The sequence below is a fragment of the Hippoglossus hippoglossus genome, chromosome 13 (assembly GCF_009819705.1).
Source record: "Hippoglossus hippoglossus isolate fHipHip1 chromosome 13, fHipHip1.pri, whole genome shotgun sequence".
In the NCBI taxonomy this organism is placed as follows: domain Eukaryota; kingdom Metazoa; phylum Chordata; class Actinopteri; order Pleuronectiformes; family Pleuronectidae; genus Hippoglossus; species Hippoglossus hippoglossus.
In genome coordinates, this window is record NC_047163.1 from 18,742,397 (window position 1) to 18,758,740 (window position 16,344).

At 39.9% G+C, this 16,344-nt stretch overlaps 1 protein-coding gene across 3 annotated transcripts in view; it reads right to left on the reverse strand.

Annotated features, from left to right (window-relative positions):
* ulk2 (unc-51 like autophagy activating kinase 2) overlaps nucleotides 1-16,344 on the reverse strand; it is a 37,119-nt gene that overhangs the window by 13,678 nt on the left and 7,097 nt on the right. For all 3 annotated transcript variants that reach the window (XM_034605298.1, XM_034605299.1, XM_034605297.1), the window contains exons 4-13: nucleotides 9,618-9,650; nucleotides 7,936-7,972; nucleotides 3,259-3,432; nucleotides 2,660-2,733; nucleotides 2,411-2,512; nucleotides 2,262-2,320; nucleotides 1,821-1,903; nucleotides 1,668-1,718; nucleotides 1,480-1,568; nucleotides 814-982 (exon numbers count right to left, since the gene is read on the reverse strand). In XM_034605298.1, the coding sequence (XP_034461189.1) occupies nucleotides 814-982; nucleotides 1,480-1,568; nucleotides 1,668-1,718; nucleotides 1,821-1,903; nucleotides 2,262-2,320; nucleotides 2,411-2,512; nucleotides 2,660-2,733; nucleotides 3,259-3,432; nucleotides 7,936-7,972; nucleotides 9,618-9,650 (871 nt within the window). The remainder of the gene's footprint in view (nucleotides 1-813; nucleotides 983-1,479; nucleotides 1,569-1,667; nucleotides 1,719-1,820; nucleotides 1,904-2,261; nucleotides 2,321-2,410; nucleotides 2,513-2,659; nucleotides 2,734-3,258; nucleotides 3,433-7,935; nucleotides 7,973-9,617; nucleotides 9,651-16,344) is intronic.

Consider the following 16,344-nt stretch of genomic DNA (forward strand, 5'->3'; position numbering starts at 1 on the left):
ACATGCCACTTGAAATACCAGCCGACACACACAAAGCTTTGCACTTAGTTCATTGTGAGCAAAGGACAAGCAAGTGAGTGTGCATGTCTGTGTGTTGCAGCAGGTGCAGATCACGAGGATTCATTTTACCAGTCAAGAGGGTAAGTGTGCGTGCCTTCTCTTTGTGGACTGCAGTCTACAATTACAACATGAAATGCTTAGCAGCTGTCTAATTTACTGGCTGTGGATTAAGTGACGTGCTGTGTGTGTGTCACTGGCAGGTACTGAATGAGACTTCGATGAGACTGTATTGTAGATGTGGTATGTTTCAAGACATTTGCATGCTTGTACAGAACAGATGTTAGTGCATGTCCATGTGTTCATATATTGGACATGTAAATTAATGTGTTTACTTTTGTTCCACAACTCACATGTTGTTGATACTGTTTGTACTGTTTAGTATGTGAACCAGCATTTGTTTATATATTACAGCATGATGAATAGTTATGGTTGACATGATTGGAGATTTTTATGGTTATATATAGATCATTTTAGATACTCAAGTCATTCATAAAAGCTCATACAATTCCTGGTCATTTTTTAGGTTCTAAATCTACTGCAGAGAAGAGAATTTCAGGTCTATGAGATTCTTCAAACATTACAGGAATAGTGGCTTAACTGATATTGTGAAATATATCAATATCAACCGACATAAACAAAGTGAAAGCAGGAAATCCCTTTAAAATAATGTTATGATTAACACATAAGTCTATTTTGGGGAAATACAGGTGTAGGCACAGCATGTGTCTGTACAATATGTCTGATAGAACTTACAGCTGTCAGTGGAGATGTGAGGCACTAAGACAAAGTCGTCAGTGTCACAGGACGAGTTCTTGCTGCTGGTGCTTCCTGCAGACTCTTTGGACAGCTGCAGGAAGTTGGGAGGACCAAGCGGAGGGGATGAAAGACCATCTTCTGCAAGAGTCTGCATGTCTGGGAGAGACTGTTTCCACAGACGGAGACAGAGCGAGAGCGAGAGAGCGAGCGAGAGAGAGAGAGAGAGAACAATATTCCTGAATGATGAAATTACATGACTTCCAGGCAAGGCAGTGCTGACTGTCAAACTAATGTAATCATATAGTTACAGTGAACACTGACATCCTGAGAAAGTGACTGGCCCTGCATTCCCACTGCTGCTGTGAGATAGATGTGCCACTGTGCAAAGAGATTGTTATAATGAGCAGTGGCACTTATTCTGGGGAACACATTATGCTCAGAATCATTCATGTATAAACTTGGTGGTGAAGATAAGTTTTTCAAAGGATTTGATTTGTGATAAATGAGTTTGTAAAATGATGCTAGAAATTTTAAGAAGGCTCGGTCTGTTTTCCCCTTTTGGACGCAGTGTTTAATCTTTCAGCACTGTTTGTAGCAAACAAGCACAGAAGGTATAATCCCCTCTGAATGAGGATTTCTAATATAAAGTAATATCAGACTCACAGGAGGAGAGTTGTAACGAATGCATGGAGAGCTGCCAAAGGAACAATCCGTCACGGTATTGGTGGCGCTGGGGACCGGCACTGGACATGCTGTGGCAAATAGATACACAGTTAATGGTGTTTTCAGGCTGGAATATGAGAACATGTTGAACAGTATTTTGTGCTTCTCAGGAACACCTTTGTGCTTACATTTTTTAATGGTGGGTGATGGCTCCAAGAAAGGATGGCTGAAAAATGTGTCTGTAGAGGGAGGGGTTACAAGATCAGGACACAAAGTATATAAAACCAACAATACATGTAGCATGTAATATTTAAGGACAGTACTCTTATGTCAGCACTCACCAAAGTCCATCCTTTCTTTCTGATTCCTCTGCAGTAACCCAAGAAGAAGATCGCCAAGTTGTGGGGAAGTCTCTCTCGGGATGCTGGGTAAAGAGAGCATGGGTATATTATTGTCTTTTTTGATGCCTGGGAAAACAACAATCTTACAAGTTCAATGCATGTCACACTGTGCCAGATGATAAAGTCTTTGGATGCCTGGGGGAAATATTGATGTGCTGACAACATGTCAACCTGCTAGTGGGACAAGAGGAACATTTAAAGGATCATCAGTAGGCTTCATTGTCTGGGAATTGTGGGTGTCTGTATAAGATTTTATAACAATCCATAAAATAGATGTTGAGATAATTCAGTTAGGACCAAAGTGGAGGATCAAATGGCGACCACTACAAATACTAAAACAGATGCAAGCAGAGATATTTCATCAACAGCTTCTGTGATTACATAGGTTGTAGACTCTTGTTCTTCTCGTAGAACATCCTCAGGTCTTGGGGACTATTGGCCTGCAAAGATTAACATAGAAATTAGATGCACAGACACACACATTTACAAAACACATTTGTCACTTAAACTTTGTTGCACTCAGTATGAACCTGGAATGGTGGCTTGCCAACCAGACACTGGTAGATGACTGTCCCTATGCTCCAGAGGTCGGCCTTGGCGTCATAGTTCTGGGACATGATGACTTCTGGGGCCTGAGGGTGAGGAGGTCACAAGTTAAGCTCCACAGTAATTAGCAGTTATGTAACATACTGCTGAGAAAGCTGACAGGTAATTTTAAAAAGGCCTGACCTCAACAGCTATTCTAGACACACACAACACATAGAGTATGACACACTGACCATGTACATGGGTGACCCACAAAGTGTGGCAGCCATCATGTTGCTCTGGAGGTACCGTGCAAAGCCAAAGTCAGCTGCAGGACAGAAATATGAAAGAAACCAGTTAGTAAATGTAACGATTACAACTAACAAAATACAGCATTGTTGGACTCTAGAGAGCTATTTGTTTGATGGTCAAGGTAATGTACACAAAAATGTTTAGCCAATAATATGCTCTCTTCCATGGCCATTGTAATTGCTTCTCATTCTACTGTTGACCAAACATATTTCAGGCCACTTGCAGACAGCATGACTTTTAGGAAGCTGCTTAAAATCTTTCCAAAAAATGATAATTATAGATCTGGAATCAATAGATGCACTGCACAGTTTTTATTTTAGTCAGCATTTGAAAGGTTGGAAATATACTTTATTCTAGTTGTTAAGACACTAGATACATAAGCATATTAAATCTAGAATGTATAAATCTAAGGTATTTGATTATGATTGTTACAAAAAGATTTTCAAATTTCAGAAAACCTGAAGCACTTACAGAGAGTAGCTACAATAAAGTTCTGACAAATTCTTGTCAATGTGCACAACAAGTCTATAAGGATTGTTACCTATTTTGATGCGAATGCCGCTGATGGTGGACTTCTTGCGGCCAATGTACGACAGCAGGATGTTCTGTGGTTTTAGGTCACGGTGGATGATTCCTTTGCTTTTGAGGATGCGCATGGCAGCAGAAATCTGCTGCAGGAAAACCCTCAGTGTTTCTTCTCTCAGGGTCCCCTTAGCTAAAGAAAAGGGGAGATAAAATGAAAAGTCACCCAGGATTGTCAATCAGTTCACATTTGCTGGAGCTGATGCAACAGGTTGAGATCTCTTCAATGTTTCCTCTCAATAATGAGAAACCTGCTGCCTTTATTGCTCAGGCATATCCCTTGGTAAGCGTTTAAAAGGTTTCCTATTGATCTCATTCAGTTGCTTCCAGCTACATAATAAAGCACAGCACTTCTGCCTTTAAATAAGGCAAGAGAAAGATTTCAGTACAACAACAACATGGGCTAGTGGACATGTTTTTGTACTGGGGCTGCTCCTTCATTACTTCTACACTAGAAAGAAAAACATCTGTTGTTCCACAGAAAGTACTTATTAGCCTCACTTGATTAAATCTTATAATTAGCATATTATAGTAATAATTCTGAGGTTAATAGTAAATTGAGGCAGTGAAGGTCCTATTCCCTAGTGGTAGTGAAATAAGTCTAATCTGATGTGAAACTAAGAGGATTCCTCTCTCTCCCTCTTTCTAACTCTTTCTAACTAACTCTCTCTCTCTCCCTTTTTCTCTGTTAAGTCATTGTGATTGCAGTGTGTGCATCGATCAAACCAGTAAGCTTACCAACATTAATCTAGGATTTGAAGGGCTAGGTCCTCTCTGCCCACCACAGTGGACCAACTTCTGACATGGAAAGGTTGTGTAACAAGTAGTAGAACCCTTCACAATGAAGATCCTTTTATATTGTGAATTATGGTGATTACCTATGTGGTGTTTAAGCCTTATGAAACACCTACTGAAACTCTAAGTGTACACAGAAGCCCCCCACCTGATAAGCACACTGTCTCAGGGATTTACGAGTTCACCACGAGGAGCTTTAGGGTACAGAGCACTGTAACAGTCTGAACACTAATACTGTGGTTTTATCTCACAACCATCAGTGTCACTCAAGCAGACACTGCTAGACTACTCTTCTTCTGATGGCTCTGACCATGACCCACTCTGCAAACTGCACATGTGGACATATGGGACATTATGCAAAAGTGCAGTGATAAGAGAGCAGTTCCAGCAACACAATCTATGCTTTTAACCACGTGTGGTTATCTAAGAGGTCAGAGCTCCAGACAAACATTTTCCACTAGTAGCACTGGTGCTCCTTACTGAAAATTTTAGGGGCAAATGCGCAAAATGTGGGCGTACCACTTACAATGACACACAATGCAACACATTGATATTTTTTGCCATCTAAACGGTTTTAGTGATAAATGTTTTTGTAATAAATAGAACATTTACAAAATAGCAACCACAACAAAACAAGGAACTTCCTCTTACAGAATGCCTCTCCTTCCCCTCCCTTTAGAGCACATCCCCCTGAGGACCACTAGGTATTGTCACCTCTGAAGGCCAACCCTTGTAGCCTAGTAGCTCTTTTGCCCCAACTGAACCTCATTTGTACAGTCTTCTTAGCATCAACCTCCACCAAGCTAGTTCCCTCAAGACGTATTCTAATCAGGTCCGATTTAATCATCAGATTTAATCCTCTTCTATGCTGAGAAACCTGTCGTATATTATTCTGAAATTGTCTATTCTGCACTTTTACTTTAAATTCATGCTGATTAGGGCTGGGTATCGCCACAGACTTTCTCAAATCTATTCAATATCGATTCAGTTAGGGATATTTCAGTCTACAATATCAATTTTGCTTGGATATGAAAGAGATTCTCAGAGAACTAAAGCTGTAAAATGTGCAAGGAAACCTCTAACTTGGTGCATTATTGAAAATATTAAGGTAGGCCTGTCATGATAATACATTTTGTTGGATGATATATTTTCCCAGAAATTATGTGATAAATGATATTAGTCATCATTTTGAACCATTTCATACCACTGAAAAATTATAATATTAGAGCATAATCCTGCAAGCTCACTCTTGCAATGGACTTTCAATTCTTCACAACCAAAACAATATATAAAATGATATATATATATCATATAATCTGCCTCTGTTAACATAAATTGCTCTTGAATAAATATTAAACATTTGGAACGTGGTATGTGTAACCAGCTCAGTAAACAGAATGGCTATGATTTAGATGACAAACTTACTATCATGTATTTCGTTATTAATCGATGATGTCCGATAACGAATCAAGATCCTCCGGTCACTTTAGCACTGACCGTGTCTCGTGTTGTACTGTGATACATTTTTCATGATGTTTAAATGCAGCCTCATAAACTATGGAGCGAATCAAACAAACACTAAGCAAACTTCATTTACTTATCAGGTGCTAATAACTTGCAGGTCAGTGTGGAGGGAGGACACAGGAAACTCCAGCACGGTACAAACTGACTTCTGCTTTTGCGTCTGATCATGAAGCAGCAGTGCTGATCATTGTGTGTGACTGAGTGGGGGCGGGGCCCCGGGGCCTGTATGTGTAAAGACCCCACCTCGCTCCCAGTCTGAAGGGTCTGGGAGCACACACACAAAATGTTTCGCTCGCTGTTGGTATTTTAAGTGATAGCCTATACATTGATGATTTTAACCAAAAACAGGGGGCATATTTGCAAGTCGCCATGGTGCGACTAGTTATAAAATTTCGCAAAATGTGACTAAATGGTCTGGAGCCTTGGAGGTGTATTGGCAAACTGCCATTAATTTGAAGGGATTTGAGATTCCAACAGGTGAACCACGGTCTGAACTGGGGAGAGAGAGGGAGCAATGGGTATGCTAGCCTCTGACTGTTTTACATATAAGTTCCAATGGATTATGAGGTCCCATGTGGTCGCTGGCCCAGTGGAGGGGGGAATGTAAAAAACAACCAAGACACCCATACAAACTACACAATACCAGACTATAAAATCCACATACTGAATTTCCTCTGGAGCTTTCATCCAATTCCCCTCAAGTGATGTTGTTGAAAAGGGTTGCAGCTAAAAGCTCTGGAGGACATCTTGAGAACCTTCAGTTAAGATTTTTGCATCAAACCTCTGTTTCCAAAGTCAAAAACAAACCTTTAAACTCAATTATGAAGTTAAATAAATTTACCAATGATGGAACAGTGCATGGTAAAGTGCATAATCTATGAAGCAAAATTTGCTTTGAAACAGTGTCTTATCACAGTGTCTTTCATAATGTCTCTCAGCAAGGTCCACCTACAAGCATTCGAGGAGAAAAGTTGTGGTGAATGTCTTTCACTCAGAACTACCAGAGACATCTATTCAACAACTGTCTGTTCTCTCAAGTGCAACGTTAGACCCTTACTGTAAGAGAGATCATCCTTCACCCATGACATCACTGACAACACAGACACCTCAGTGGTAATGTAAAACTAGTCATAGAAACTGTGTTGTAATGATAGCCATGACTGGGAGTGTTTGTCTTTTTCTCACATGGTGTTTCACTAGTGTTAGAATGCTACATACACGACAGCCTTTATTAAAATCTATGTATAAATATATTCTAATTTCACCACAAGGCTGAGAGGAGGACTGCATCATTAGTGAAGGACACTGTGTGTATGCATCTGGATTGATTTATGTTCTTAATTTTTACTTTTGGGGGGGGATTCTGATCCTGTTAAACCTAGGATTGGTAAGCAGGCAACACTTTGAAACACTGCAACCAATACATCCCATTTCTGATCGACCCTCTTGCCGTTGCCAAAACACATGAACACTGCCTGAAAACTGCTACAAGCTGACTTCTCTATGAATCGCTCCCCAACTTCTGGTTATAGTCTCTGCTTCAGCGGTGTATGTCTCTCTGACTGAAGACTCCAGTCATGTGCATTGAGAGCACGAGCAGGGTGCGTGCAGGCAGGCAGGTCGGTTAGTGACCGGCAGGTACACCAGCAAATCATTTAATTTGGTCTGAATGAAATTATCATGTTTATAACAGTCCTGCAAGGGCCACACTTTCCCCAGACAACTTCACAGAGGGCTATCAGGACAAGAAGATTTCATCAAATAAGATAAAAAAAAGTGCCTCAGAAACAAGGTTCCAACCCTATCTTTAAACATCTCTTCCCATTACATGTCCATTATGTATAATTTCAGCTGAAGCTGACTTGTTACTCTTCAACCAGAGCTGTTGACCTTTGTTATAAACTATCACAATGATAAACAGTGTGCTATCAGGCTCTGAACTAGAGAAGGAAGTCATTGTAGAAAGCTGCAGTGGTTCCCACACACACACTCACATCCCCCACATAGAAATTTTAATGGAGACACATATAAACACTCACTCTCTCTCCCACAGATGTGCACACACACACAAACACACAGACAATCATGCTCTCTAACATTCCAACATAATACCAACTTACAATATTCCACAAGCTATCCGTCACACATAGATAATAAGTGAACCACATGCACATTTTCTTAACCCTGCATTCACAACAATCGCAGTCTTGTGGATTTTCCTCATCTGCAGCATTAGTAACTTTGTTTTGATGAGCAATAATCTGTGTGTGTGTATGTGTGTGTGTGTGTGTGTCAGACAGATTAGTGTGATGCTTACCTTGCAGATAGTCAGCAAGATCACCTCCATTACAGTACTGTGTGGGGAGACACATAATCACTAACAGCAACAATTAAAATAAGGTTTAACAATGTCATGCTCAGAAGCACAGTTAGTTATCATGGGTGTGTATCGGTTTCAGTGGGTTGTTCCTAGCCCAGATAGTAGCAGCCTCATCAATTAATCCGCTGAACGGCTGTTGCTTTATCTGTGCTGACAACCTCTGCTCGAGTGCAGTTACTTCTCAAGAGGGACAAGAACAGACAGATGATGTCGTTGTGGTGAGTTAAGAAAACCTGAACTGCTGAGTGGATAAGAACAGACAAGTGAGACCGAATGAAGTTACGATTCTAAATCTGCTGTTCCTGCCTCTGAGGCGATCGTCATGTACAGACAGGTGTCATTTTAAAGCAAAAAGAAAAGAAATGGGGTGGTCTAAAAGTCTGAACTGTACTGGTTCACAAGCTATTGATTGAACAGCATCCTTCCAAAAGACATGGCCTCATCTAATGCTTTGATATTGATGATGGAGATCATGCTGTGTATTTAAGACACTTAAGCGACTGAAAAACTCAATAATGGCCCCACACACCTTCACACTTACATGGTAACAGGATTTAAAGATAGTGTCAAAAACCCAGAGGTATGCAATTAGCCATCTATAATTTTGCCTCGCTGTTAAGCCCGCCTGCAGTTTCTGTGATATTTGAGTCTAATTCAAACGGTCTGCTACTGTACGTTGGCAGAAGGCTGCGCTTAAGCTTCCAAGACAACATCTTCCTTCACTTAAAATGTTGTCGCAACCAATGAGTTCTGTTTTCCCCCGCCAGACTGAGTCTTTAAAGGGCACAGTATTCTTGTCATTGGGATTCCACCTGGCTTAGTGCACTCATCTACTTACATCTTATACTTCCACCTGTGTTTCAGTAAGACAGGCTTTTTTTCAGCTAAGGAAAACCAGCATCAGCACTGATGAAACCAGACTGAGGGTCATGCTTCAAAGTTTAGTGAGAACATAATCCTCACAATATTTATTAAAACATTTGACTGCTTAGAATTTAAAATATAAGAACAAAAAGTAAATTATCTAAAAAATCCTACTCCCTGCCTTGTCTTTCAATCGTGTCAGCTATGAAAACAGCATGATGAAGAGACAGTTTATTGTAAATATCCTCAAATAAACATTATCAGTAATTTGACAGTTGATCCAAACCTATAAGATTGTGAAGGATTATAAACGGAGTATGCTGTGGAGCTGTCAAAACTTAGGCTTTCGAGGAACATGATTCTTAGAAAACAGAGGCGTGTATTTTTAGTGAGTAACTTGAGGTTTGTTTTCTAAGCCTGCAGCCAGCTGAGAGTGTGGGGCCAAACTAGTTGAGAGAGCTGGGAAAGATGCCGAGGCTCTCAACATAATAAAAGAGGAAATTTGGACAAAATGTGAAAGAGAGCCTGTCAAATGGGGAAGACAACTATTATTGGGGGTAAACAACTGCCCTGTAATGAATATTTAGAGAGCTATGTAGTGGTAATGGGCACATGTACTGTATAATAATTGATGTCATCACTTGAATTACTTTTAATGAAGAAAAGATAGTTAAGTAACTAATTGTTGTTGCTGTTGAGAATAGGATATGACTTCTGATCAGAAAATATCCACACAGTCACGTTTCTAAACTTACCTCCATGACGAGAAAAACTGAGTTGGGCGTTTCCTGGAACAGAAGAGACACAGGATCAGTGACAGAAGCCATTTATCCTGGAGCAGCTGTTGCTTCACCACAAAGAAAAAAACTGCCACTGGATAGAATCCAATGCACACAACACCAGAATTTCTATTCATGACCCCCCCAGGGCTTTTTCTGAACATTTGCTTTTTTTTAAGAGTTTTATTTGCATATTGTATTCAAGGAACTGTATGTACTGTACTTACACTCCATGAGTACAAATGGTGGTTAATGGCTTAGTAAATAATCCCAAAGGAGTTTAAATGACTAACTGTTATCAGTAATTAATTTTGACACAAAGGGTTCTTTAACACACATTTTGTACATGCCCGTTGTTACAGTAAGAAATCTTACAATGCTACTTTAATTCTGTAGGAAACTACCAAACTTTCACCAACATTTTAACCAATTAGTTCTAGGTACTGAGACACTGACTGAAATCAGGAACAAAAAGTCCATTACCACTTTATCAATTGGACTGATAAAATATTTAAATGTTGGCTCTTTTTAGACTAGTCATGAAGTCAGCAGAGGAGTTAAATTTTGTAATAAATGTAATATTATGTAATGTAAACATAAGGAGTTTTTCCCTCACAGACCCAATGGAGATTTGGTAAATGACCAAACTCCCAGCAAATAAAACCTCACTAGTATTGTAGTATTTAGGCATCAAATGTAGAAGTAGTATTTATACAAGCTATGAAGTTGTTGCTTGCTCCTTTAAGAGGGTATAGTGTTGGGTGATAAGAGTTAAAATGTTTAATGATAAGTTTTAGTGATTTAATTCCGCCAAAATCCAAATACTGCTTTGTTTGGTCACTCTCACAGAATCTAGTTGTCTGCATGTATATGGAATCGAATGCAATGAATCACTGCCAGAAGAATTTAATTCTGTTCTTAGGAGTAGAACAATACAACAAAAGGCAATCCAGTATTTCTCACGGTCTTCAGCTCACTTCAAACACAATGTGACCACAAGTTCCGACAGTGTGCCACTATGCAAGTCAACTGACGTCAGACCCTATGCTAAAGAGCTTGTTTGTTTGGTTGGTAAGTAGCTCAAGTCTTATCCAATCCTATAATGCACTGTAACCCTGAACTTATCTAGATTTTAACCACCGGCGCTGTACGTATGAACACAATGTCCCCATCATTTGGACATTGAACAGACTTTCCCCTGCCAGCTTGAATAGTCCACTCGAGTCCATGTGTGAACAGAGTGGATCAGTGTCTGGAGAATTCACAACCACTAAGTGTTTAGGACGTTTCAAGCAACTGGTGCAAAAACCCAATAGAAACAAAACAATGTGATTTATGGTCAAAATCCCCATCCGATCATTGTGATTTTTTTCATCACCATATCGGACACAGACAGGTCACTGTAATGGCAACACCATTCACAGAATCTCTTCCTGTTTGGAATGTGTCTTCAAAGTAACAGCACAACGTTTTTTTGTAGTTGCACTGGTTTATACTAAGCAGAATTACAGAGCTCTTACTTTGAAAAGTTGTAAATTTGGTTCTGAAGATTGTGTCAGTTGCTTAAAGATTTACTGACATCTATGGTGAAGTTGCATGTTGTTTATCAAGTGATTCTGTTTCTCTTTCCTTTTCATAATCACTCACACGTAAAACTGATCATTAAAACCTGCTGAATTCATATTCAAGGCGTCACTTCAACACTGAAGTTAAAACACAGCATTGCGTCATAATCTGCAGGAAGAATGTATCTCCTGTCTGCAGGAGTGTGTGTGTGTGCTTGTCTTTCTATAGTTAGGGTTTAGTAGGGGTATAGTATCAATTTTGGTTCAATACCATCATTGTGAGGACATTTTGGCAGTACCTCACAAATTCAAAGGGTTGTTTGAGGGTTAAGGCTTGGTTTTAGGGTTAGGGTTAGAATTAGGTTTAGGGTTAGGCATTTAGTTGTGATGGTTAAGCTTAGGGTAAGGGGCTAAAATAAATGTCGGTTTCAATACATTTTCAGTTAGTTTTCAGCCCGACACTGCACTCATACATTTTAATCTGAAACACGAATTTAAAGCTAAAAACACAGTTCATAAAACACCAAAAAGCACCATTTAAAAATGAAAAAGGATTAGTGTGGACATAGTCAAAGTATTTTCAGTCGGTTCTGTGTTACATTTGTGAAAGGACACACTGTGTTTTTCCAATTAGGTGCAGGTGGTTGTGGGGGAAGGGCCACCAGTACCCATTCTGACTGTATGTGCCTGAGAATATGCATGTGTATAGAGGGGAGGGATTACATAATGAGGATGTATTCTGCAGTCTGGAAAAGAGGGGGGATGGGAGTAGAGTCACCATGAGGCCAGGGAGACCTCTGCTCCAGCACACACACACAGAAATAAATTACTGCTCAAAAATGCTTTTTTTTAAACACAAACACGTGTGTGAGTGTAAGAGAAAAAATGTAAATCAACAAACAGCAGAGACTGAGGGTAATTCTAAGAAGATCTGCTGCTTGGAGGAACATTTTATCCAGTGTGTTTTGGCCCTTTAACAACTATCTGGCGGCTGCAGTTTCCTCAGTTTGGTTTGTTGCCTAATAGCCAAGGAGCTAGATGAATTTCAAGAGGCAGGTGGGGACAGAGGCACATAGGGCAGCCTTTGCTTGTGGGGACCTTGAGAGAGTAGCAGTAATGAATTTGACAAGTGATCAAAGTGATTAGAAGAACAAATGTCTTCTAGAGAACACTGTCAAACATTGGCCACATCTGGAATAAAAACTGTTGGACTTTGGACATTGATGGTTTGCTGCCAGATGAGGGCTGAGCTCCAAAAACATTCCCTTCCAGCACAAATATTCCAAAACAACTATGATATAAATAACACCACTGTCATCATAACCTTGTCACACTCATGTAACGTTAAGAAGCTGTTCTGCAAGCAACCAAATCTGTAGGCTAGATAGAAGGCTGAGAGGATGTTTTTTATCCCGAGATGTGAAAACTGACAACACAATACACAGGCACTGAAAAATATGTGGCACAAAAACAAAAACCATAAAAGAAATACTCAGAACTTCCAAGAGTCACTGTGAGCTAAAAAACAACAACAGAGCTTCTGGTTATTCATTCAGATATTGCATTACACTTCAACTCCAGGAGTTAAAAGTTATGTAACAACATGGGGGATGGGATATGGTCAAACTAGAGAAGTTGGAGGAGCTGAGGAGCCTGTGTGCGTGTGTGCGTGCATGCTTGTGTGTTTACAAGAGAGGAGGGGGGTTAAGCATTTGTGGAGAGCTGACGTGCTTTTGTCACGCAAGTGGCCAGCATAATCCTGAGTATTCTGCACTTGGTCGTAGCAGCAGCACACAATGTCAGATGACCGTGTTAGTGCCGGCAACAAGAAAACACTTGTTATGTACTGAGGACAAAAGGTCAGGATTGTTTGTTTTGTTCAGATGTGACTGAGACAGATATGCTGATGAGGCCACATTCATAACACACAAATGAGGAGAGCAATGTCTATCATTCTGTACAGTAGCTAGCAACTCAACATCAGTCTGAAAAGAACGACAAACTGGTCGACCAGCAATTTCAGTGTAAAAAGGCATAAGTGTGTGACTGTGCTTTAGTGAGCAGTAACAGTTCATCTGATTTTGTGTCACAGCCTGTTAAATACATGGAAAGCAAATCTCTGTAAAGGAATGTTGGACAGAGGCCAGGGAGGTTCATACAACACGTTTTCTAGGAAAACTCAATGAGTTCCAAAAATCCCCCTTGAAAGTATCCAAGAACATGTACTGCCACTCTTTCCTTTCAGCCCTCTCCGTGTCAGTTCTGCCTCAATACCTTGTGTAATTAGGACTCACAAAAAAACACACCAGGCTGGGGGCCCCTCTGGCAAGAACACAATGTTCCTCAAGAGCAATTTCACTTAAACAAACTCCACCTCCCTATTCTCCTGTTTACCTTTTACACCAACACCAATCTCCACTTATATATTTATGGTTCAGTTTATATCAGTAGCAGAGCAAATAAGCAATCCACGATACAACAGAGACTGTGATATAACAGACAGTTATATATTTCAACAGTCTCCTCAAGGCACATGGAAGGTGACCTAGTGACTTTAAGGGACATTTTGAAGGATTTGACAGTGAATAATCTTCATTCCCAGATCAAATGAAATTCCTAATTAAGTTTTAATGTTAAAACAGAGGGAAAAAAGCACAATATTATCTGCACTGCCACTGGTGAAGGGAGGGAGGAGAGAGAGAGTCATGGGGCTCTGACATATAGGAAATCTTATAATTAGACTCATCTACCTCACACTGCCGCAGCTTGCTTAACATTAACAGCTCCATGAAGGAGGACCTGGAGGTGCTCAGCTGTGCACTTAAGACTGTCATTAAAAGCAGCAAATGAGCAGAGCTCCAACAAACTACAGTGAATAAGGACCTGCAATCTGTCATGGGCGCACATACTATATTAATACAGAAAAATATTCTTTAAATTTTAACCATATTCAACTATGTTGAAGTCAGATATACACTGAAAATCTGCAGAAGTAAAAAGTCCTGAGAAAGAACAGACTGTTTTCTTTTGTGCATTGAGCAAAGAACACAAGAAGTGCTGAGGTAGTATGGTGGTGTGTTAACACATCACGTCAAACATACAAAAGGGACATGAGCAGTTCTACTCAGTGTTTATTCAGTGTCCACACTGTCACAATGCAGCCAAGTGAATATAGTGCCACTATACACACAGAGCAGTGTGAACAGAAACAGTCAGCTGTGGTGTGAGCTTGAGGGAGCTCACAGAAGAAATTGCAATATAGGATTCGGTTTTAGCTTTACGGGTTGTAAACAGTACAATACAGTTAATTAGAGGTCAAAATCTGTTCCAAGACCAAATCTAAATAATTTGATTCAACAACCACAGGAACAAAATCTGTTTGATATGACTAAACTATCTTTGTCACATCTTCAACCCTACAGTGAAAATTAATTGGATATTTGGGTTGAACTTTGCCATCTATCAAATTCATGTCACATGTAATGACATGTGCAAGCAGCTCTGTGAGGTTGTGTGAGCACAATGGTACTTTAACGCAAATATTAGCATGATAACCTGCTCAAAATGACAGTGCTAACACGCTCATATTTAGTGTGTATAATGTTTCTAATGTTTATCATCTTAGTGTAGCATGCTAGCAAGTTCCAAAGCACATGTGAGGCTGGTGGGATTGCCATCATGTCTAAAGGTGTTTGATCAAAGTTAAAAGGAACAGAGCAGGAAACATGAATCTGGACCAAATTTCATTGTGGTCTCTCAGTTAGTTGTTGAGATAGTTCACTCAAATCCCCAAGAAAAAAACTGGAGGAAAAGCCAGGGGAACAAAGAAGTTATTGGGATTCAACCCTGTGGGAACCATGAATATTTGAAGAGAATTTTATGGCAATCCATTTAACAGTTCAGACAGGTCCAAACATTGCTGGATTGGCTAAAATTGTCCTGCATGTGTTTAATGCAACTGTCTATTTTAACCAAGAGTGGAGACATGTCTCAACATTGAGTCAATCTCCTGGAACTAACTAAAGCCGTATTCAGACATAACCTCTGGATAAAATCCGACATAGTGGATAATTAAAAAACTTTCAAAAACTCTCACAATCGCCATCCTTTATGAGCTTATACAATGACACAAAGACATGCCCTTCCCCAACAGCAAACAACTGTCACCAGGTCTATCAGTATTTACCTATAGTTTTTACAACAGACAGGTCAAAAAGGTCATTATTAGCAGAATTCAAAATGACAGTAACACGTAGAGATCTCTGCTAATTCTGATAAATATAGGCTTTTATACTTTTGCACCAACCAACTTGGGATACATTTCCTGTTCTGTTGGGTAAGCACAGTCATATGGCACATGATTACAACAACAACTACAACAACTGCTGATGAGGCAGATGAAGGAAGTCATGTTGACAAAAGGCAAAATGGGGAAATTGCAAAAAAGAGACATACAACTTGAATAAGGAATGGAAACAATGAAAAATGGGGAAATAAAAGTGGCAGGTCCCAGTTGGACTTAAGTCACGAAAGGGATGCAATATACCAAGGTCTATAGAAGAGGAAATGCACACCATTACACTGGCTACCAACAGACAGATCAATACAGGGGAGGGAAATAAAGGACAGGAAGACTCTGGCTAAAGCTGCACTAGACCAGCTCAGTGAATGTTACAGACAACAGAGGCAGAGATGACAGTAAGCAGGAAAACAAAATAAGGGCACAAAGAGAATGGATGAACGAACTCAAATCATACACTAAACTGACAAAGTGAGCTTTGAAGGACTGAGAATGCATAAAAGCAAAGATAGCAGCAATATCTCAGCATCTGTCATTATTGCTCCGTGGTTTGAGGTTGGGTGATGAGCAATTACAGTCGCTGAGTCAACTATTGATTTCATTTACGGTACTGTGTCCCCTGATATGAATTTCAAACCATCATGCCTGAGACAAATTCAAGATAAACTCAAGACATGAAAATACCAACAGTAGTTTTCTTACAATCAGCCACTACTATTTAACCCCAACCCAAAAGAATGGATAGCTTAGCTTAGCATAAAGACAGGGGGAAACAGAGGTAGCAGAACAGTTAGTCTTTGCTGGTTTCGCAAATCCCTCATGAATCTGTAACATGCTT